Source organism: Panthera leo, chromosome B2 (assembly GCF_018350215.1).
Source record: "Panthera leo isolate Ple1 chromosome B2, P.leo_Ple1_pat1.1, whole genome shotgun sequence".
Lineage (NCBI taxonomy): Eukaryota > Metazoa > Chordata > Mammalia > Carnivora > Felidae > Panthera > Panthera leo.
Window position 1 is genome coordinate 53,136,441 of NC_056683.1, and position 24,685 is coordinate 53,161,125.

The following is a 24,685-nucleotide window of genomic DNA, read 5'->3' on the forward strand; positions in this document are numbered from 1 at the left end:
TTTACTTTAACAGACATTGTATGGAGTTTTTAAAAATGTTTTTATTAAGGTACAATCTACATTCAATAAATTCAACTGCACATCAACCGGCACATATTTACATGCTTATATAACTAGTACCCAGATAAGACAAAGAACACATCTAACACCATAGAAAGTTACCTCATGTTCCTTCACAGACAATAACCACCACGACCAGAGGCCACCACTGTTAGGATTTCTATCATTGATTAATTTTGTCCATTCTTGAACTTAATATAAATAAACCATAGAATATACTCTTTTACTTGGCTTTGCTTGATCAACAAACATCTGTGGGATTATCCATGTTGTTGCACCTAACGGTGACTTGTTCTTTTTTTGTATGCCACTGTATGAATTACAGTGTATTATGATGTATCGATCCACTTTTATGTGGGCAATCATTTGAGTTGTTTACAGTTTTTGACTATTTTTAATAAAGCTGTTATGGACATTCTTGCAGATGCTTTTTGGTAAATATATGAACTTATTTCTCGTCGTCATGTATCTGGGAGTAGAACTGTTGTTTCATAGGGGATCTATATGCTTTACTCTAGCAGACGATGCCACAAGCTTTTCCCAAGTTGTTGTACCAATTTTTTTATCTCTACCAGCATGTCTGCTTCTACTTTAAAAGGATGGAGGTGTTATGAAAATGAAATACATAATTAGGGGACAGAGATTATACATGATATTTCAAATAGAGAAAAGAGGGGGGGAATGGGCTATCCATACAAGCTTTAAACACTCCTAATGAAAATTATTCTGAATATTTTGCCTTTCATTCCTGTCCTAGTCATAATTAACTCATACAACTGCATCTAGATCTAATCATAAACACTAACAGCAAGATGTATGCCATAATTTGTCTATTTTCTAAATCATGCCATAATCATTCTACTTTTCCAATGAATAATCAAATATCACTTCTCACATAAACTATAAGCTTACTGTGTTTCTTTATTTGTAGCAAACATAGCTCTTGCCTCTCTAATTAAATGGAAAATTCTTATTTTGGGATATACCCTAAGTCCCTCACAATGTAAGTTCCCTTCAACTCAGATTAGATTCAAATCCTTTCAATCTACAGATAGAATACAAAGTGATTCCCCTGATGTTTGTTGAGATTTTATGGAATATTATATTCAATCCTTTCCTATCCATGAAACTTTATCCCACCTCCCATCCCCCATTTCTTCCTGCCCAACTTCAGTGGTCAGAAATTCATACTGTATGTATAACAATAGTAAAGAGGAAGAATGTAAGTCAGTCAGTTTTATAAGAGAGCAGAGAAGTTAATCACATACATGTTATAAAATCGTGAAAGCTAAAATACTGGCCACCTCCAAAAATATCTCAGTTGTCCTGGCCATGATTGTTGATATGTGTATCCTTACCCTTTGTGACTTCTAATGAAATACAGGTAGAATTATAGAAGTAGGATAAGGCAATGCACTAGGCCACTATTACAAAGCACTGTAAGGCTTGAATTAGATCCAACAATCTCTAAGCAAAGAGCAGTTATACAAAGTATGAGCAGCTTTTGATGGGAGGAAAAGAAATTCAGAAGTCCTAAACATCATTCCAAGTTAAACTGCATTATGGTAGAAAGCACTAGCAGGAGAAGAGCCTCTAAGTTTTATCACATGTAAGATACCAAAGTTCCACTCAAGCAGGCACTCGCCCTCTCTTTCTGTCTGTCTCTCTTTCTCACTGACTCACTCAAAGAAGATAAGGCTGAAGATGCATAGTTAATTATCTTCTGACATCTGGCCTTTGGCCCCATTTGAGCAAGTCAACATAATATACTCTCTTAAAAAATAAATTTCCTGCATCATCCAAAAGACAAGATGGCAGGAAACAGAACAGTAAGAATACACAAGTAGTTTTTGAGAGACTATTCTTTACCTGAACCTGTGCATAGTCAAGCTCAACATACCTAAATTAAAACATGGGTCCTAAAGCCAAGTAATTCAAGCCACAGGCTGCTGGGTGCTCTTAAAGACACCTAAGGAACCTGATTTACTCAAAAACAGAAGAGTGATGTCAGCAAGATGGAGGAATATGAAGTCCCAGCCCACATTCCCCCAATGACACACTGATTTAACAATAATATACAGACAAAAATACCTTTACAAAAACTCCGTATTTGGGTTGCGAAGTTGAAATATCCCAAGTGAACACAAAGCTAAGAACAGCCTCATTGAAACAAGTAATATGAGTAATTAACTGTACCCACAACATTCCCTCCCCCAAGCCTGTACAAGTAAGTGCCAGGAGAGAAAGCCCAGCTTATATTGTCCTTGGGTGGAAAAAAGAAGAGTGAAGCATGCTTCCAGAGGGCTTCCCAAGAGACAGGTTTTAGTCTCACCTCATTTAGAGCACTGACGGAACCAGAATCATTTAGATGCCTGGAAACTGCTGAAAACAAAGAAGCGTCAGTTGCAGGTTGGAGGAGGGAGCTTTTTGTGGCTAGCATGGCTCAGCATGATCAAGAGAAACATACAACTGGAATCTTCTCCCTCCGGAGAAAGAGAAAATAGTGGAGCATGTATCCAGCACTCTAGCTTTTCCAAGGGCTACCTGAGGAAATGATACTGCTCTTGCCTAAGCATGATGACAGGGAACCAAAATACTTTGGATGCCTAATGCCCACTGGGAACAAGGTGGGGAAGCTTATGGTTACAGAACTAGAGAACTTAAAGAGGTACAAACAAATACTAAAGGGAGTGAGAGATTATGAGCTCCTGGGGAAAAAAAATAACAAGCCTCTCAAATTAAGAAATTGCTCACTCAATCCCAAAGAAACGGCATCCCTCCATAAAAAGGCTTCAGAGATTCCCTCAAATCTCTAGACAAACTAACTGATGAGGGACTTCCCCTGTACAAAGAAAACTGGTAAAGATTGACAGGGATGACTATTTTTTTAAATGTGTGGATCCCAAAACAAAGCTGTAAGGTACACAAAGAAACAGGGAAACATGATCCTATCAAAGGAATAGAATAACTCTCCACAAGCAACCCTAAAGAAACGGAGGTGTATTATCTGACAAAGAACTCAAAACAATCATCATAAAGATGCCCTATGAGCTCAACAAAATGATGGCATAAACAAAATGGGAATACCAACATAGATATAAAATATAAAATATAAAGGAGAACCAAAATGAAATCTTAGAGCTGAAGAATGCAGTAATTGAACAGGGGGGAAAAAAAAAAAAAGAGAAAAAAAAGAACTGGAGAGACTCCAAATCAGACTTGACCAAGCAGACAAAAAGAATCAGAAAACTTAAGGATAGGTCATTTGAAACTATTGGGGCAGAGGAACAAAAATTTAAAAGATTGAGAAAGACTGAAGAAAGCCTAAATGACTTCTGGGACACCATTAAATATACCAAATACATGTTATGGGAGTTTCAGGAGAGAAAGAGATGGGATTTAGTTAAAGTAATAACCAAAAACTTCTCAAATATAGGAAATGAAATGTACATCCAAATTTAAGAACTCAAAGAAATCCACATCAAGACATAATCAAATTGTCAAAAGAGAGAGAGAGAATTTAGAAAGCAGCATGAGAAGCAACTTGTTATATACAAGGGTAGCCCCCCCACCCCATGACTATTGGCAGATTTGTCAGTAGAAAACTTTCCAGCCACAAAGGAATGGGATGATATACTCAAAGTGTTTGCTTAAAGAAAAATACTGCCAAATGAAAATACTATATCTGGCAAAAATGTTCTTCAAAAACACGAGAAAAATAAACAACTTCCCAGATTGAAAAAAGCCTGAGGGAGTTCATCACCACCAGATCGACGTTATAAGAAATATTAAGAAAGTCCTTTAAGTTGAAATTTAAAAACATTAAACAACACAAAAGCATTGCAAAATATAAAACTCACTGGTTAAAGTAAATATATAGACAAATTCAGAATACCATAATACTGTAACAGTGGTATGTAAGCCTCTTTTAACTCTGAAATAGAAGTTTAAGAAAAGTATAAACAATAACCATAACTGTAAAAATATGCTAATACAGTGTACACACACACACACACACACACACAAATATAAGATGTTGTAATTTATAACACCACTGACAAAGTGTGAGGGGGGCAGGGAGAAGCAAAAATATAGAGTATATGTGAATGAAATTAAGTTAATAAGTTATCAGCTTAAAATAGATTGCTATAACTACATGATATTTTACATAAGCCCCATGGTAACCACAAAGGAAATACCTATACAAGATACATTTAAAAAATAAGAAAAACATCAAAATATGTCACTACCAAAAAAAAAAAAAAGTCAACGAAAGACAAAGACAGAAAGAAAGAAAAGAAGGTACCAAAAAACATATGACTGAAAACAATTAACAAAATGGTGATATTAAATCCTTCCCTCTTGCTATTTCAGATGTAAATGGATTAAATTCCCAAATAAATTGCTGAATGGAAAAAAACAAGATCCAACTATGTACTGTCTATAAGACATATACTTTAGGACTGTGGAGACACACAAGCTAAAAGTATAGGGATGGAAAAAGATACTCTGTGCAAATAGTAATCAAAATACAGCAAAGGTGGCAATACTTAGACAAAACAGACTTTAAGTCAAAAATTCAAATGACACAAAGAAGGACATGATATAATGATAAAGGAGTCAATTCACCAACAAGACATAACAATTACAAATATATAGGCACCCAGTATCATGCCACCCAAGTATCTAAAGCAAACGCTGCCAGAACTGAAGAGAAAAATAATAGACACAGAAAACACAGTCATAGTAAGGATTTCAATAGGCCACTTCCAATAATAAACACAACATCCAGACAGAAGATCGAAAAGGGAACACAGGACTTGAACAATACTATAGACTAAAAGGAGCTAACAGACATATACAGAACATTCCACCACATATCAGCAGAATACACATTCTTCTCAACTGCAAATGAAACATTCTCCAAAACAGATCACATGTTAGGTCAAAAAATGTCTTAACAAATTTAAGAAGACCGAAATCATACCAAGTACATCCTCCAATCACAACAGAATAAAAACTAGAAATTAATGATAGGAGGAAAAATGGAAAATTCACAAATACGTGGAAATTAAACAACATGCTCGAGTCAAAAAACAAATCAAAAAAGAAGTTAGAAAATATCTTGAGACAAACAATAACTAAAATACAACATACCAAAACTTTTGAGATGTGGCAAAATCAGTACTAAGAAGGAAATTTATGGTGATAAAAATATACATTAGAAAGGAATAAAGATCTCAAATAAACAACTTAACTTTATTCATCAAAAAACTAGAAGAACTAAGCCCAAAATTAAGAGGAGGAAGGAAATAATCTACTTTAATAATCTTTAAGATAATTAAGATTAGAGCAGAAAAAGACTTGTAACTAGTCAGGATATTGAATCAGTAATCAAAAATCTCCCAACAAAGAAAAGCCCAGGACCAGGTGTCTTCACTGGTGAATTCTAACAAACACTTAAGGAATTAATGCCAATCCCTCTCAAACTCAAAAAAACTGAAGAGGAGGAAATACTTCTAAACTTTTTTTTTAATGAGGCCAGCATTGCCCTGATACAAAAGCCAGATAAAGACACTACAAGAAAACTAAAGGTCCATATTCCTCATGAATACAGATGCAAAAATCCTACACAAAATACTAATAAAATGAATTCAACAGCATCCTTGAAATGCAAAAATGATTTAACCTAAGAAATTAATGTGATACACCTCATTAATAAAGCATAAAAGTTACGTGATCATCTCAATATATGCAGAAAAAACATCTGACAAAATTCACCCTTCTTTCGTGACAAAAACGCTCATCAAATTAAGAAGGAATTTACCAGGGCGCCTGGGTGACTCAGTCAGTTATGCATCTGACTCTTAGTTTCTGGTCAGGTCATGATCTCACAGTTTGGTGAGATGGAGCCCTGCATCAGGTTCTGTGCTGACAGAGCAGAGTCTGCTTGGGATTCTCTCTCTCCCTCTCTCTCTGTCCCTCCCGTGCTCATGCTGTCTCTCTCTCTCTCAAAAATAAAATACAAAATAAAAAAGAAGGAATTTACCTCAACATAATAAAAGTCATATATGAAAAGCCCACCGTTAACATCATAATCAATGGTGAAAAACTAAAAGTTCTTCCTTTAAGATCAGGAACAAGACAAGGATGCCCACTCTTGCCACTTCTATTCAACTTAATATTCAAAGTACTAGCAGAGGAGCAAAAGTAATCAAATACTAATGAATAAACTTAACTAAGGAGGTGAAAGACTTGAATGCTGAAAATGACAAAACACTGCTACAAGAAATTGAAGAAATCACCAACAATAGAAACATCTCACGTACACAGATTGGAAAACTTAATATTGTAAAAATTTCCCTATCACCCAAAGTGATGCATCTCTATCAAAATCCCAAAAGCCAGACACAGAAGAACAAACACGGGATAATTCCACCTTTATGAAATACCTAAAGGAGTCAAACTCCTTACAACAGAAAGTATAATGGTGGGCTGCCAGAGTGGGAGGAAGAAGGAAATGGGGAGTGGCTGTTCAATGGGCACAAAGTTTCAGTCACGAAATATGAAAAAGTTCTAGACATCTACAGTATGACACTGTGCTTGTAGTTAACAATACTGTAGTATACACTTAAAATGTTTAAGAGATTAGATCTTATTGGTTTTTTACAACAATAAAAAAAGAATAGGAAAAAAAGAAAAAAATTAGACTCTCAGACAGATAAAGAAAGAAATCATTGCCCATTATAAAAAGATCATCCTGAAATAAGGAATGTATTGTAGAATGCACCTTCAGGGAAATGGTAGTCTATGAAGATGAAATAATCCATGTGAGAACAAAGAGGTGAATAATATTTTGCTCAATGTGGATCAAATCACAGCAAGAGTATAAAGGTGAACAATATTAGGAAATGGTAATCCTATATGATAAGCACCTCAAGGTAAAATTTAACCATTTGTCAAAAAAAAGGAAACTGTCAAATGATTCAAATACAAATTACATGATTAGAGCAATGCATTAATCATACTTTAATACAGTTATTAAAAAGTCAAGTTCAAAAAAGCTCATATACTGCTCTAAGTACAATTTCCAAAAACCACATTTTCAAAGATGGCTATTGTACAGCATGTTTGTGAACTGAATAGACACAGACATTACTTACATTCTTTCTTTGAGTGTGCATGAAGAGTTTTTTGGCAAGATTTCCAATTTAATTTTTTTTTTTACAGACTGGACATTTCTGCTAAAAGAATTTTTTACCCCTTTTAAGCACAGCTACTCTTTCATGTGTAATTAGAATTTTTTAAATAGAATACATTTACCAAAATACCTATCTACAAAAAATCTCTGAAGTAGTACAAAGACATATTTAATCAAATTTTATTTTAGGATACAAAATAGTAAATTATCACCATGAAAAATCTATTTTAATAATAATATATAGCTAGCTTCAAAACCATATAATTCTAATATGACAAAGCATTTAAACATTTATGTATGTCAAATTATTTCTCAATACAACTGGGAAACAAATCTACACCCCTCTGTTCTGTTCAAGATGACAAAAGTCAACACAGTCTAACTGTTAGAGACATTAAAAAAAAAAAAAACAAAAACTGTGATGACCTTTTCTACTTGATATAGTACCTTTTTATTTTTTTTTATTTTTATTTTTTTTTTTAACGTTTATTTATTTTTGAGACAGAGAGAGACAGAGCATGAACGGGGGAGGGGCAGAGAGAGAGGGAGACACAGAATCAGAAGCAGGCTCCAGGCTCTGAGCCATCAGCCCAGAGCCCGACGCGTGGCTCAAACCCATGGACCATGAGATCGTGACCTGAACTGAAGTCGGACGCTTAACTGACTGAGCCACCCAGGCACCCCGATATAGTACCTTTTTAAAAGTTTGATTAAATAAAATGCTTAATTTCTATACCTTCTTAAATAATATAAAAAAATGATTAAATGTTTTTTCTGTACTATACACCCAAAACAAATTTGAAGAAAAAAGAGAAATGAAACTTTTTCTAAGCCACAATCATTTAGAAATATTTCTATGAAATGTGAACCAACCTATTTTTGAAGATTTTGTAGGTAAACTGGGGGAAAAAAAAGCCTTTGCATGTTACACAAATATTATTTTTAGGTATATTGTATATTAAATGACTATAATATTAAAAATAAAAGATACAAATTACTTTCCCCCTAAGTAATATGAACATAAGCATGTGTATATCCTAATAGCATTAATGTTTACTAAAAATACAAACTTTTCCATTTCCATGGAGTTATCATAAACACAAAGTTAGATTTCATGGAATGATATAAAAATAACTGACTGATAAGTACTATATTTTCAAATGTTCTCTCACTAACCATAGAAAGTTAAGTCTCTCTCAAGTGCAATTTTTAACATTTTTCCAGAGCTTTAATAATATTAGTAATTTGGCCATTGTTTTTGGAAGAAATGGGAGATTCTCATTCAGAATTCTGTACAAGAATATTCACTGTTATTTATAGAAAAACTTAGAAATGAACTAAACACCATCAACTGATGACTGGATAAAGAAGATACATCTTCTTTATCCATACACACAGACATATACACATACATACATACAATGGAACCTTCCTCAGCCATCAGAAAAGAATGAAATCTTGCCATTTGCAACAACACGGATGGAGCTAGAGTGTATATGCTAAGTGAAATAAGTCAGAGAAAAACAAATACCATACGATTCCACTCATATGTGGAATTTAACGAAACAGATGAATACAGGAGAAACAGAGAGGCAAACCAAGAAATAGACTCTTAACTATAGAGAATAAACTGATGGTTACTGGAGGGAGGTGGGTGGGGAGATGAGCTAAATGGGTGATGGGTATTAAGGAGGGCACTTGTTGTGATAAGCACTAGGTATTGTACGTAAGTGGTGAATCACTAAATTTTACACCTGGAACTAATATTACACTGTACATTAGCTAACTAGAATTTAAATAAAAACTTAAAAAAAAAAACTAAACATGCAAAAATAGAAAAATTATTCAATAAATTATCTTAGGAGACTGAGATTGTCTGCTTTCACATTAATAGAGGATGAAAATTATACACACAGTAATAGAATATAAAATAATAAGAAAATAGAGTATGAAATAATATATACAATATTATTCTCATTTAGGCACATAAATAAATTCTCAGACACGCTGAAATAAAAGAGAAAGACTGCAATGAAAAAGACAAAAACTCATTAACAGGAGTAATAATGATCATGTGTGATTTATACATATTCTTGATCTTTTTTTTTTTTTTAGGTTCATTTATTTACTTTGAGAGAGAGAGCTGGGGACAAGCAGAGAGAGAAAGGGAGAGAATCCCAAGCAGGCTCTGCAGTGTCAGCACAGAGCCAGATGCAGGTTCCATCTCATGAACCATGAGATCATGACCTGAGCTAAAATCAAGAGTCGGACACTTAACCATCTGAGCCACCCAGGCACCCCACATGGATTCATATTTTTGTTAGTTTATTTATTTTGAGAGAGAGAGAGAGAGAGAGAGAGAGAGAGAGAGAGGACGTGAACTGGGGGAGGGGCAGAGAGAGAAGGAGAGAGCAGGAATCCCAGGAAGGCTCCACACTGTCAGTGCAGAGCCTCATGTGGGGCTTGCACCCACAAATCGTGCGATCATGACCTGAGCCAAAGTTGGATGTTTAACAACTGAGCTACCCAGGCACCCCTCTTCATATTGTTTATGTGTCTTTATTTCTACCATCTCTACAACACACATATTGTGATCAAAAAGAAAAAGCAACAAATATAACAAAGTATGACATTTTCCAACTGTAGATTTTTTTCAAGTAATTTTATCCAGAATAAATGAAACACAAAACTAAGTGTTCATTTCAGTTCTAACATCATAGATAATTTGACATTAAATATAACTACACTGGTATAATAAGCACAGGTTATACCAAAATGTTAGAAAATGCAATTATTAATTGTTTCCAAATTCTATTAAGGCTTACCTTCACAAAGTTTCTGCTTCATCACTTCCCTTATTTTGGATATTGCAATATAGTCTTCCACATAAAACACGTAAGTAGATGAAGGCTTATTGGCGATAGCTCTAAGTTCTGCATCCTCTGTTTCTGAGCCAACACCAATAGCAAATAAAGTGATTTTACTGTCTCTTGCTGCTTCTGCTGCGTCCTTAACTTCATCTTGAGATTTACCATCCGTAAGTACCACTGCTATCTTAGTCAGAAACCGTGAGGACTTGGCAAAAAGGTAATCAAGAGCAAACTGGATGGCCTTTCCGGTCCTTGTGTTTCCACCCAGGTAGTGTATGGATTCCATTGCGGCCATCAAGTTCTCTCCTGACTTGTGGCTTCCAAGGGGAATTTCCAATACAGGATAGTCACTATACTGGACCACTCCAACCTGAATAAACTTTGGTCCTATGTCAAAATTTTTTGTGATATTGACAAGCCATTTTTTCACTATTTCAAAGTTTTCTGGACCAACACTGTAAGAGCCATCTAAGATGAAAACTAAATCTGTTGGAGCCGTACGACAACCTAAGTGAAAAAGAAAACCATCAGAGCACATTTGCTGCATAAAAAGAAAAGCATAGGCAGTTTTTACTGCGTGATTTTTAAGTAACCAACTGGGGGAGGGAGATCCTTTCACAACATACATGTATATCAAATCACCATGAGGTACACTTCAAATATCTTACCATTTCCTATGTCCATTATCCCTAAATAAAGCTTAATTTTTTTTTTAAAGTAACCAGTTCACTGGAGCTATGTGAGATTAAATAAGATATACCGCCTAGCTCATGAAAATTCTTTCTGAGGGCTATTATTTTTGTTGACATTTTTAATTCTTTTATCTTAATTTAAGGATTAATGACTGAGCTTTAAAAGTAGGGAATAAAAAAGACATGCTGTATATGACATGATATCTAGATATCTCTTTGTAGGGGCAGGTATTACCATAAAGCACCATTTTATTCTATTTCCCCACCCAATAAATGAAAACACAAAAATATGCAAATAAATTATTTTCAGCTATACACTAGTAGCATTAAGTTATCAATGAAATATGGTTCGTTTACTGATAACCTAAAGTATTTACAATAATAAACCAACAAATAAGGGAAAGAAATTTAAAAAGAAACTTTCTGCCAACTTCAGGATTCAACTAGTCAATAAAGATCCATATTCTTTAATATAGTTAATAAAAGCTTAATGAACTGAGATCACCAATGCAGGTCCAATATCTCATTGTCAGCCAATAATATATTTCTGCTAAGCGAATCTATGTTCAAAAGTATAAAGCTATTTATTTCTCCAGAGCGATAAGGATTCTCGTTTCAAGATGCCAGGAAATACATGTGATCAGCACACCTTACATTTCTATTAAGGAAAATAAAAAACTACCGTTGGTATAAGTTACACTTAGACAAGTTCTAAGCAATTGTGGGGGGAAAAATCTTACTGGTCTTTTCCACACTGCACAACATGCCTCCAACCCTATTTCATTCTGTCAGTCTATATATATATTAAATACCTACTCCGTGCTTGATATCCTGCTAGGTACCAGCTTCAAAGATACATAAGATATCTCGAATAGATATCAAAGTCTAGTAAGACAGACAACTGGCTGCTTAGGGAAAGTGCAAAGTATCCTGAGAACATTTAGGAGGGGGTAGCAACCTAACTGTGGAAAACCAGGGTAGATTTTGTGGGAAAGCCAACTGGGAGTCTGAGGTCTGAAAGGAGAGCTGTAGCCAGGTGAAGAGGAGGACCTCCTAGTAAGAGGGGACAGCAAGTGCCAAGGTCCAGAGATAAGAGTCAAACACTGCCCAAAAGACAAACTGGTTCATTTGAGTAATTCCAATAGTTTGAAATGGAAACAGAGCATGCTGAACAGCCATACTTGCTTTCTCTTTCTCTCACTTCTGCAAAGCAACAAAAATACTACTGTTTATGGCCCACATGATAAAGGTCACATATCCTTGGAGATGTAAGTTGGAAAAGAATGAGATGAGTCAAGGTAATATGACAACAAATTTTGTTGCAAGTCTTGTGTTTTTACTCAAATTAATGGTCTCCCTTAAGTAGTGAACAGATGCCCAATTTAAAGTTATAATGGTTTATTTTCCATAGACACTGCAAATGAGATATCACAATTGCAAAGGACAGTCGTGAAGGAAAAAGCAATGTTTACTGACAATTAGTATTTGCATTTTCATATCTCCTTAGGAGTAAAGTCCATCAATCAATCAATCAATCAATCAATCAATCTCTCTCTGCTTTCCTTTCCATTCTTTTCCTCATCTTTGTCTACTTCCATATCTAGGATGATGACAGGGCTCACAGGAAGATGCCTCAATTTTAAAATTAACTCACCCAACACAGTAACCCCCAAAAAGAAACACTATTGTCAGGTGAACATGCAGTCAAGAAATTACTTCCCCCCTCCCAAAAACTTTTTTCAATGCCAAAACATAGATTTATCTCAAAAGTGTAACCATGATTATGATGCCACTCTTAAGGTGGTGGGGAAGTCCAAAAAAGCCTGAGGGACTCTATTCCAACATCCTCTGCCATGGTGACCACAGCCAGGGTTCAGGTTAGGGACAGCAGAAATGGAATTCTGCCCCAGAGGCGAATTTTCTAACTCAAGGGAATGCAATTCTTCTGGGGTTTTTTGGAAGCTGGACTGGGATTACAGACATCTGCTTTCATTCGAGACACAAAAGGACAGGCAAGTTATGTTTACAGAGTTCTTTAGAGTTGTCCTTCCTCAATGCTATGAGACTCATTGTCTAGACCTGCTAGTGTTTGTGTGCCACTTGATTCAGTGTTTATAAACTCTAACCAGGTTGTGCTTGGCCCTTCATACCCCTTTCCAGAGCCACAGAGCATATATTTCACAACTGCAAGGTGAGCCAAGAACATGGGTACGAAAGCAAGTATTGCCGTTTATAAAAGCTAGGCAAAATACCACTCCAAGAGACTTCTTCCTTAGAGAGATGAATTACCAGTGTCACCAGGGGGAAAAAAAATGGACTAAAGAGCAAAGGCATAGTTCTAATACTAGTTATGGCACTAATCAGCTGTGTGACATTAGGTAAGCCCCTTAAATTTTGCTGAATCTCTTTTCCCACCCAAAAAACCAAAGCATATCTACCTTCTATAGTGCTTGGGTTGATTAACCTATAAAAGTGTTATATAAACATTAAATTTATTATTGTTTTAATAAATTTTTAGCAAGTTGTCAAACCATATGATTTAAGTGTTAGAGAAACCATAATTAATTTACAGTAGGGTGTTTATGACTTTTCAAATATGATTATAAGCAAAGTTGTTTTTTTTTAAAAAAGCATGATATCTATAAATAATGGCCTGGGTAGCAGAACAGCGATTAATATAACCCTCCTTCTCTAATGCAAGCTCTCCTACAGGCAATCAGAATAATAATCACCATTTACTCAGATGTCACTGTGCTAAGCCATTAAAATGTATTATCCTGTTTACATGGATTATCTCATTATCTCTATAAGGTAACTTCATAGGATGGTCCTGATAATCATCCTATGAGGTAGATACTTCATCTTCACATCACTAACCTCATAAATGGCTGAGCATGAACTCAATATGAGACCATTTATTCCAAAGCCTGATGGGTAAAATAAACAATTACCACAGAATTTTCTCAAAATTACCTCTGATAGAAGTTTTTCCTCTCAGTTAATACATAACACAGCAATTCATTTTATTTTAGGGCATTACAACATTAAAGACAATAAGATAAGGTCCTTAAAAGAATTGCTTGAGCTCCACTAATTTGATTTCTACAATCGATTTGTTGATCACAAAAATGCTGATAGTTCTTACTTGATCTTATTTCCCCATCTTCAGCTAATACAGAATTCTGAAGAAGCAGGACCAAAACTATCCAAAGAAACATATTATGGTGAGCCATGTTTCTTCTTTCGTTCTAATATTTTGGTTTAGGATTCCTAAAAAGAGAGAGAGAGAAAAAAAAGGAAAGTTAACTATATTAGAAAAATAAAGACAAATAGCTAGTCATTATTGTAAGTCTAGATTTTTTCATTGTAATATCCAGCTGGAGTACAGTTTTTAGTAGCCTTAGAATAATTTACATGTCCAAAATAGCCATATTTTTTAATGTCTATTTATTTTTTAGAGAGAGAACGTGAGCAGGGAAGGGGCAGAGAGAGAGAGAGGGAGACACAGAATCCGAAGCAGGCTCCAGGTTCCAAGCTCTCAACACAGAATCTGACGTGGGGCTTGAACTCGTGAACTGCTAGATCATGACCTGAGCTGAAGTTTGACGCTTAACTCACTGAGCCACCCAGGCGCCCCGGAAATAACCATATTCTAAATATGTTATGCAAGAGGACAATGAATAGGAGCTGAGGAAAACTGTAAGTCTTTTAATTCATAACTATCTTGAAAAGGTATAAACTTTTCTAAAACTTTGGGCTTTGCTCAAAATATTTACTAGAATTCCTCCTTCCAGCATAGCCTGTAGAGCCTTATCACATTCTTTGTATTATCTCACTGGGAGCAAACATTTTTCTTTTAAAAATGGATTTGCATTTAAGAAACACTTAAAGGGCATCTGGAAAAATATTTACATAATAAAGCAAGCGGATTTTAATTTTTTTGAGCATTAAGAGCTATTTTATTTGATTCATAAACAGTTATATGACCTTAATACGTCTTCTAAGTTAGTCCAAGGACTTCACTTCTGGTTAGAATGTGGAAAGTTGCAAGACACTATCATTCCCACCAACTCCAGATAAACTACACAACTATAGTCTTTTATACCCACCGGTAAAGACAGGATTTAAAGAAACTTAAATGAGTAAAATTTCAAAAGTTAGCAATCCTTTATACGATAGAAGAGATTCTGGGCTGATTTCGTCCCTAGCAGAAAGAGAATCCTCTTCAGGAGGGTCCCAGACACAGAAATAGTATGCCCCTAGTCAGCAATACTTGCCCATGAGTCTTAACAGAGTACATGGAACAGACAAGTACTACAGAGAAAGTTGAGAACAACACAGAACAATAAGAGAGATCTACCTTCCTCTCCCTGTTCAGGTATCCAGGGAATTCCTCAAATGCAAATCTTTGGCATGCTGAAGGCTGGGGGAGAAGCAACAGAACTCAACAGAAATCCCTTGGAGGCATGCCGGTTCTTAACTACAGTGGAGAAAGAAAAGAACTCAAAAAGCAGAAAGCTGGGGCACCTGGGTGGCTCAGTCAGTTAAGTATCTGACTAAGGCTCAGGTCATGATCTCACAGTTCATGGGTTCCAGCCCCACATGGAGTTCTGTGCTGACAGTGCGGGGTCTGCTTGGGATTCTCTTGCTCTCCTGCTCTCTCTCTCTCTCTCTCTCTGTCTCAAAATAAATAAGCTTAAAAAAAAAAAAGCAGAAAGTCAAAGAAAGGACAAGAGAGAAAAACAGAACTTGTAAATACAAAAGGCTGGAAATCATACTGACAAGCTGAAAGAAATTTCCCAAGGGTCTCCCAAGATGTGAGAAGAAGCAAGAAAAATCTGATTTTTGATCAGGATTAAAATATTCAGTATAAGCACATCCAGAGATGATGTAAAATGGCTATCATAAATATGTTAAAGGATCTAATGAGTAAGACAAACAACAATGGGCAAAAATATGGGAAATTTCAGAAGAGAGATGGAATCATTAAAAAAAGATACAAACTGAAATGCTTGCCATGAAAAATATGTCAAAAAATAATTCAGGGGCGCCTGGGTGGCTCAGTCAGTTAAGCGGCCAACTTCGGCTCAGGTCATGATCTTGCAGTCCATGAATTCAAGCCCTGCGTCGGGCTCTGTGTTGACAGCTCAGAGACTGGAACCTGCTTCAGATTCTGTGTCTCCCTCTCTCTCTCTGCCCCTCCCCTGTTCACTCTCATTCTCTCTCTCAAAAAAAAATAAACATTAAAATTTTTTTTAATTCAAATAAAAATGTAACATTTTAATGCTCACATTTCAGTAATCATTGAATTAGACAAAAAAATTAATGATTGTACAGGTTTCAAAAATATCAACCAACTTCACCTCACTGACATTTACAGAACACCTAACAGCAGCATAATATACATTCTTCTCACTTCTATTCAAAATGTGAATACACTTCTATTCAAAACCGTACAGGAAGTCCTAGCCACTGTCATATTCAAAATGAAAATAAAAGATATAAAGCCTATAAAGAAATAAAACTGTATTTATAGATATGATTTTTCCATAGACAACTTTTTGAAATCTACCAAGACATTAGTTGAATATGTCAATTTGACAAGGCCACAAGAAACAAGGGTAGTAGGGTTTTTTTAAGTTTATATACTAGCAATAAAATTGGAGGGAAGGGGGAAATGTAATACTCTATTTAATAGTATCAGAAGCATCCTAAACCTAATGAAAAATGTGAAAGACCTCTACCCTAAAAAAATATAATACATTGTTGAGAGCAATTAAAAAAAACAAATAAAGAATCTATATTCATCAATTAAAAGACTCAGTCTTGGTTACATGTCCATCCTTCTTAAACTGACCTATAAATTCAACACAATCCCAATTAAAATTCCAGCATATTTTTAAAAGAAAGTGATGAACTTATTCTAAAATTATATAAAATTCAAATGATTTTGAATTAGAAAAACCATCTTAAATGAAGAACAATTTTCAACAAAGAACCATCTTGATTAAGAAGAACAAAATTAAGAGAATTTATACTACTTGATTCTGACTTACTATACAGCTCCAATAATCAAGAAAGTGTGCTCTTGGTGTAAGGATAACCATACAGAATGGAACCCAGTAGAGTTCAAAAACAGACCCACACGTCTCAGTTGGTTAAGTGTCTGACTTCAGCTCAGGTCATCTCTCAGTTCATGGGTTCAAGCCCCATGTCAGGCTTTGTGCTGACAGCTCAGAGCCTGGATCCTGCTTCTGATTCTGTGTATCCTTCTCTCTCTCTCTGCCCCTCTCCCGCTCATACTCTGTCTCTCTCAAAAATAAATAAACATTTAAAAAAATTACTTAAAAAAAAACAGATCCACACTTATGTGGTCAATTGATTTTCAATAAAAGTGTCAAGGTAAGTGAATACGAGTCTCTTCACTAAATGGTGCTGGATCAACTGGACAAACACAATAAAATGAACCATCTCATCCTGCATACAAAAATTAGATAAAGCATAGACCTAAATGTAAAAGCTAAAACTATAAAGCTTCTAAAAGAAAACTTAAGAGAATATTTTCATGACCTCAGGATTAGGCAAATTTTCTTAGGACACAAAAACCACTAGCAACTTTAAACATGGATACATTCGATTTCGCCAAAATAAACACTTCTGTTCCTTAAAAAACACCCTTAAGACAATATTCACAATACTCAAGAAAAGTGACACATATCCAGAATACATATATTTTTTAAACATCTACAGTATTACTCAGCCATAAAAAAAATAAAATAAAATCTTGCCATCTGTGATGACTTGGATGGACCTACAGGGTATTACGCTAGGTGAAATAAGTCAGTCAGAACAAGACAAACACCATATTATTTCCTTCATATGTGGAATATAAGAAACAAAACAAATAAACAAAGAAAACAGAAATAGACTGAGAGACATAGGAAGCAAACTGCTGACAGCCATACAGGGGTGGGGTTGAAGGGCTGGGGTAACAGGAGAAGAGGATTAAGAGGTACAAACTTCCAGTTACAAAATGAGTAAGTCATGAGGATATAACAATACAGGAAATATAGTCAGTAGTACAGTAATAACCATGTCTGGTGACAGATGGTAGCTACACTTATTGTGAGGATCATTTTGTAATGTATAATAATATTGAATCACTGTGATACACCTAAAACTAACAAGATATTTGTGTCAATCATAGTTCAACAAATAAAAATAAAAATATTTTTTAAAAATAAAATAATTTACTGGCAAAAAAAACCCCTAAAAATCAACAATAAAAGGGAAAATAATCTGGGGTGCCTGGGTGGCTCAGTCAGTTAAGCATCTGACTTCAGTTCAGGTCATGATCTCACAGTTCTGAGTTCAAGCCCCACATCGATCATCTGTCTCCCTCACTCCCTCACTTTCTGCCCCTCCCCTGCATATTCTCTGTCTCTCTCTCTCTCTTTCTCTCAAAAATAAACATTTTTTAAAAAAGGAAAACAATCCATTTTTTTTAATAATGGTAAAATTCTTGAACAGATACATTACATAGACAGATACAGAAATGGCCAATAAACCTATTAAATAGAACTCATCATTAGTCATCAGGGAAATAAGTGTTAAAACCACAATAAAGTAACATTTCACACCCACTAAAATAGCTAAAATTTAAAATTGACAGTATCAAATGTTTTTTTGAGACTATGTGGAAAAATTGGAACTCATACATTGTTGGTGAGAGTGGAAAATGAAATAACCACTTTAGAGAACTGTTAGGTTCAGTCTCTTAGAAAAGTTAAACTATGACCAACAATTCCTCTTCTAGGTATAAAACCTAAAGAAATGAAAACATGTGCCTACAAAAAGACTTTAAGGATGTTTGTAGTAGTTTTATTCATAACTGTCCCAAACTAAACTCAAGTGCTATCAACATGAGAACAAACAAACAAGTTGTGTGGTATATTCACATAAGGAAATAACACACAGCAATAACAATAAAGTCAACTATTGTTATAACCAACACATGAACAAATTTTAGATTTGTTCTGTGTAATGAAAAAAGTCAAACACAAAAGAATACATAAAGCATGATTCCAGTTATACGAAGTCCTAAATCACAAAACCTACCCATGGTTCTAGAAATCAGGAAACATTTGACTTAGATGAAAGAATTCAACTGGAGGGGCACCTGGTTGGCTCAGTAGGGTAAGTGTATGACTCTTGATTTTGGCTCAGGTCATGATCTCACGGTTCATGAGATCAAGACCCACACTGGGATCTGAGTGGTCTTGGAATTCTCTTTGTTCCTTCTCTCTTGAACTCTTTCTCTCTCACTCTCTCAAAAATAAATTCATAAAAACACTTAAAAAAAAGAATTCAATTGGAAAGTGGCATAAGTAAACTGACTGGGTCATAAAAACATCTACACTTGCAGTGACGTTATTCTGGTGTATAAATTTGTCTAAGCCCATTAAACTTATGGCTTGATAATTATATAATTTGTTGTATATAAATTATACCTCAGTGAGAAACAATCCAACATCATCGCTGTCATTTTTCAAATTAGGCTGGCCCCTCTGGACAAAGAGCTATAATGGTCGAAAAATGTCAATGAGAAGCATTTTTGGTGAGTCATCACCAGGATGTACTATTTTATGGTAATAAGTTATGCTAATAAATATTGACTGGCTTCCACCCCAAAAGCATCAAAGTTAAGTTATTCTGCTCCTCTACCAAAATCATCCTTACTATTTTTATGTAGTATCTAATTCCTTCAGAATTCCTGGGCCAAAGTTAATTGTCTAATTTTATTCAATTCTAGATAGACAGCTATTAAAGTAGATGACATAAAAAGGGCATTAAATACATGTTACAGTCATATTATTTAGCCTTTGAAACATAACAAACATAACTGGAATGTTTCATAAATATGTTTTATAACTATTTCATTGTACATATGCTTAAGTGCAATACATACAAACTGAGACATATCCCCTGTTAGCATTTAAGTCAATCACCTGGGGAGTTTGTTAAACATATGGATGCCCTAGCCCTACCTACTAGCTTCAGACTATAGAGCAAGGGAACAAACATTAAAAATAAAAAGTTTCCCATATCCATATGCCACTGTATACCAAAGTTCTAGAAATTCTGATGTAAGGTAATACAAAAAATGATAAATAAGGAAAAAAATTTTAAACTCCTACAGTTCCTATTCCCCTGGTAGAGAAATAAGCTAGCAACCCCAAATTGGAAAGCATTACTCAGAGAATCTCTTCAAGCAAAAATGTCTCAAAATTTGCTACTCAAAGAGTAGTCATATGCCACCCTTACACATGGAAAATCCTGGAAACAATGTCTTGGAATGTCTTGGAATGTCTTGGAAACATTTAACCTTTTAATGCTATAGGAATAATTCTTGATCCAGCAGAATGTAGGAATTAAACTGAGTTCACCTGTTAATGTGGATATGCATTAGGCTAAATGCACACCATGTAATCCAGGGTATAGATTTAACACTGCCACTAACTTTACCTTAATATCTTTCCCATAATGTTCAAAAAAAAAAAAAAAAGGAAATTGATGATCCATAATCTTCCTTTCAACTACAGAAATAATGATCCATATTCTCTGACCTCACATTCTTATGATAATGAAAATGTGTAGTTTACAATGGTTGAGGCTACAGCACTTCATTTAATCTTGGGAAGTGTTGAAGAAAATAAGGTTTGCTTAGGTACCATGGCTTGCCTGTCACATGAGCTCTAATCAACAACAGACCCAACACTTAAACTCAGGTTCTCTCACCTAGAATTCTTAACTATTTTCATTCAACAATAAACAGTTAATAAGTGCCTATTATGTGACAGATAGGTCTGGGAATTCAGCAGCAACCAAACTAGAGAAGGGATCTGTTTTCATGCAGTTCCTGTTCCAGAGGCTAAAGAAGTAACTTAGTGAGATAATTTCACATAATGGTAAATGCTATGAAGAAATACAAATAGTAACATGTAACTTGGGGCCAGGAGAGGAAGGGCTCTTGTAGATTTAGAAGTCCAAACAGGCCTCTAGAAAGATGCCATTTGAGCTGACAGCTGAGTAATGTTAAGGAGCCATCCTTGCCCGGAACTGAGGATAAACCTTCCCTTTTGCAGATGGAGAAGTTTGGTTTGTTCTATGAACAGAACAAAGGTCAGTGAAGCATGAGTGTAAGAGCAAGAGAAAAAATGGCAGGACTCAAATGACGTACAAAGGCCTACATGCAGTATGTTAAATTTAGGACTGTCTTCCCTAAATGCCAAGTGAATCCAATGGAGGGTTTTAAGGATAGGTGCATCATGATCAAGTTTTTGTCACATTTAGTATATCATCCCACTTCCCAAATCAAAGAGCTTTAAGGCTTATTTATTGAGAGAGCACATGCAGGTGTGTGCACACAAGTGGGAAGAGGGGCAGAGAGAGAGTCTCAAACACGATCCACACTGTCAGCACAGAGCCCAACACAGGGTTTGAACTCGCGAACCTTGAGAGCATGACCTGAGACAAAAATCAAGAGTTGGATGCTTAACCGACTGAGCCACCCAGGCACCCCAAGAGCTCTATAAATTTTAACACTTGATTCTCAGAGAAAGCAAGACAAAGATCAACTGATCAATTATTATCCTTTTTTACTTTTCACTTCTCTTCCATTTCTTTACCCTCTGTGTTGTATCACATTTCACTGTCACAGTCCCTAACATTTTATTAAAATCAAAGTAACTACTTGTGAGTAAATTTGTGAGAACAGTGGATACAAATGAAAGCAAATTCTGTGTCTCTTGTCTCCTTGCAGTTAATGTTTCTTGCAGTGGGTCAGTGGTAAAGGCATGGGAATCAGCAGGATGAGCCATCAGGAATGTACTACAAGCTTTCAAAATAAGGGACTGTCAGGAAAGATGCCATCTCAAAATCTGGTTGCTGTGCTCGGCTGTAAAACCTTCACATAAAACTGAAGACTAAAAATAGTCCCCTCCTGGGACACTAACACTCAGGCTTATTTATAGGCTCTGCCTTTAAACTACATTGTAAAACAGGAAAAGGTGGAGAAACAAATGGCAGTCCTCACACTTTCATGCACACATACACACACACATCTATTGTGTTCTAGATTTCTGACATTATTATAGAAAGAAGCATTAAGTGGGACAGATAGACTTCAAAAGGGCAAAATCCTGGCAAACCAGAAAACAAATTAAGAAATAATTCACCTATATACATATGGATGTATGTAGAGTTTGGTCTAGAGTCTGAGTTATCATTAAAACAACAGAACTATGGTTATAACATTTGCCATTTCACAGATCCAAGCAAGCCCCCCCAAAATAAATAACTAATCAATGCTACCTTGATTGTGTGTAACAATTTGCGGATATCTAAAAAATTACATTGGTTATATTTCTCTAAACAACAATCTAGTGTGGTAGGGCAGATGGGTAATTATAAACCCCCATTTCACAGATAGACTAACAAATTCAAAGATATTATGTTATACCTTGCAGAGTTTACCTTCCTGCTGCAGAGTGGGTGACTACTTTCTCAATTCATTTGTACATTACACAGCATCCATTAAACCCACACAAGACAAAGTGAAGTGCAGTAACTCGGTTGTCTGTAGTTTGGTGGAGTGGTTTAAAACTCCATCTGGCCATAGGAGCTTCTGAATACTCAAGCAACAAAATACACACATCTGTGCAGGCATTCAAATTGAGGCCAGTAAAAGACAGCCAAGGAACATGGAGCACAGTATATTTTATTTGCCTATGCCAGCAAATCCACTGAAATCAGGCCATAGGATTCTGTCGGTAATTTAAGCTATGCTTAAAATGTAGCCCTTTTTTCTATCCCTACATTCCTCTTATATTAACATATATTAGCCTAATTTTAATTCTTTTAATTCACCTCTAGTTTTTAAAACAAATTATTATAAAGGTAAAGACATCAATTTCCAAAGAGATAGCTAAGAAAATTTTTCAACACCTAACTCAGGTCAAATTATTCTCCAGCAACTTAATCTTCCAATTCATCCATGTTACACCAAAAAGAATGCTGGATAACAAGTCATGAGGTGTGAGTTCTAGTCATGCATGTCCCCTGTCTGCCTACTTAGAAAATAAAACATAACCATATGCAAAGTTAAATAGCAATATGGGATAATAAATACAAAATATATGGTATAAACAAAAGAGGAGCCAGGGTAAAGGAAATAGGTGGAAATGAACATTTTTATGTTCATCCCAATTATGGTTTCTAAATACCATTTTCCATTAAAAGGAACCAGGGCTCTTTGGGAAAACAGCAGATTCCAGAACTATAACGACAGAAATCTTGTCATTACAACAAGGAAGTCTCAAAAACTACTGGGATTAGATCAAAAGGACCAGAGAACTAAATTGAGGGGCTCCTACTGGGTAACAATGAAAGCATCTGATCGTTAAAAATAATAATACAATGGATTGAAGCCTAACAATTTGATAAACCTATGAGTTCACAATGATAAATACAAAAAACACCATGGGTCACCTTTGGAGGTTGCTAGTATACAAGTAAAGAAAGACAAGAATTTTCTTTTCCTACATCTGTGATACTTCAGGGTAATAAAAAAGTTGATGAAGCAACAGTTAATAAATGCCAGGAGAATAACAGAATTAGAAAATCACATTTTGCAAGGCACCTGGATGGCTCTGTCAGTTGAGCGACCGACTCTTAATTTTGGCTCAAGTTGTGATCCCAGGGGCATGGGATCAACCCCCACGTGAGGTTCTGCACTGAGCATGGAGCCTGCTTGAGATTCTCTTTCCCTTTCCCTCTCCCTCTCTGTCTCCCCCCCCCACCCCTCTCCCTAACTTGTGCATTCTCGTTCTCTCTCTCTCAAAATAAAAAATAAAAAAAAAGAAAATCACATTTTGCAACCTCTCATGAAATAATGGATCTAGGCAAGGATCACTAATGCTGCTAAAGGTCAGATGGGAAATTAGGACACATGTATTAGACCTGTCTAACAAGAGAAAACCTGGGTAAAAAGTAAAATTTAGAGTCATTGACAAAGAAACAAAATATCGCCAAGAAAAAGGTACCAAAAAACAGGCAAAGGATAGATACAAAGCATCATTATCATCTAATTTAATAATATACTTAAAGTTCTCAGTGATCTTTAAGAATATTTTGCACAAGGATGTGAAATGCATGGTTTCCACAGTAAGATGTTTCTGTAATAGCTTAGCGAAGCAGGAGAAAGTTGTATTCTCAAAAATTATTAGAACTATTTTTATCCATTAATAACGTGTATCTATCTGCTAAAAATCAAGGAGTGCAAGCATTATGTGGCTTAGAAAATATTAGACTGGGTTTCGCAAGATTGTATTAGGCCTGATTCTGCTATATCATATGAATTTAAGCAAGAGAGAAAGGAAGAAATCAGCTGGGACTGCTCCCTGGGACTTGGTTTTCTTTTCCATGAAAAGAAAAAGGTTGACCAGTCAGTCTGTGATAATCAGCAAAATCAATTTACATGAAGTCTTGATGTTTTGTTTTGTTTTTAACAAAAGTATAATTACACCATTGTGTAACCTGCTTTAAAAAAAAAAAATCATAGGGGCACCTGGTTGGCTTAGTTGGTCAAGCATCTGACTCTTGGTTTCAGCTCAGGTCATGATCTCACAGTTTCTGGGTTCAAGTCCCACGTGAGGCTCCATGCTGACAGCACTGGAACCTGTTTGGGATTCTCTCTCTCCCCTCTCCCATCACTCTCTCTGTCTCTCTCTCAAAATAAGTAAACTTAAGGGGCGCCTGGGTGGCTCAGTCGGTTGAGCGTCCGCCTTCAGCTCAGGTCATGA

At 35.5% G+C, this 24,685-nt stretch overlaps 1 protein-coding gene across 6 annotated transcripts in view; it reads right to left on the reverse strand.

Annotated features, from left to right (window-relative positions):
• The window catches only part of COL21A1 (collagen type XXI alpha 1 chain), a 171,666-nt gene that overhangs the window by 109,361 nt on the left and 37,620 nt on the right, over positions 1 to 24,685 (reverse strand). For all 6 annotated transcript variants that reach the window (XM_042939082.1, XM_042939086.1, XM_042939085.1 and 3 more), the window contains exons 2-3: positions 13,969 to 14,093; positions 10,087 to 10,638 (exon numbers count right to left, since the gene is read on the reverse strand). In XM_042939082.1, the coding sequence (XP_042795016.1) occupies positions 10,087 to 10,638; positions 13,969 to 14,056 (640 nt within the window). In that variant the 5' untranslated portion in view covers positions 14,057 to 14,093. The remainder of the gene's footprint in view (positions 1 to 10,086; positions 10,639 to 13,968; positions 14,094 to 24,685) is intronic.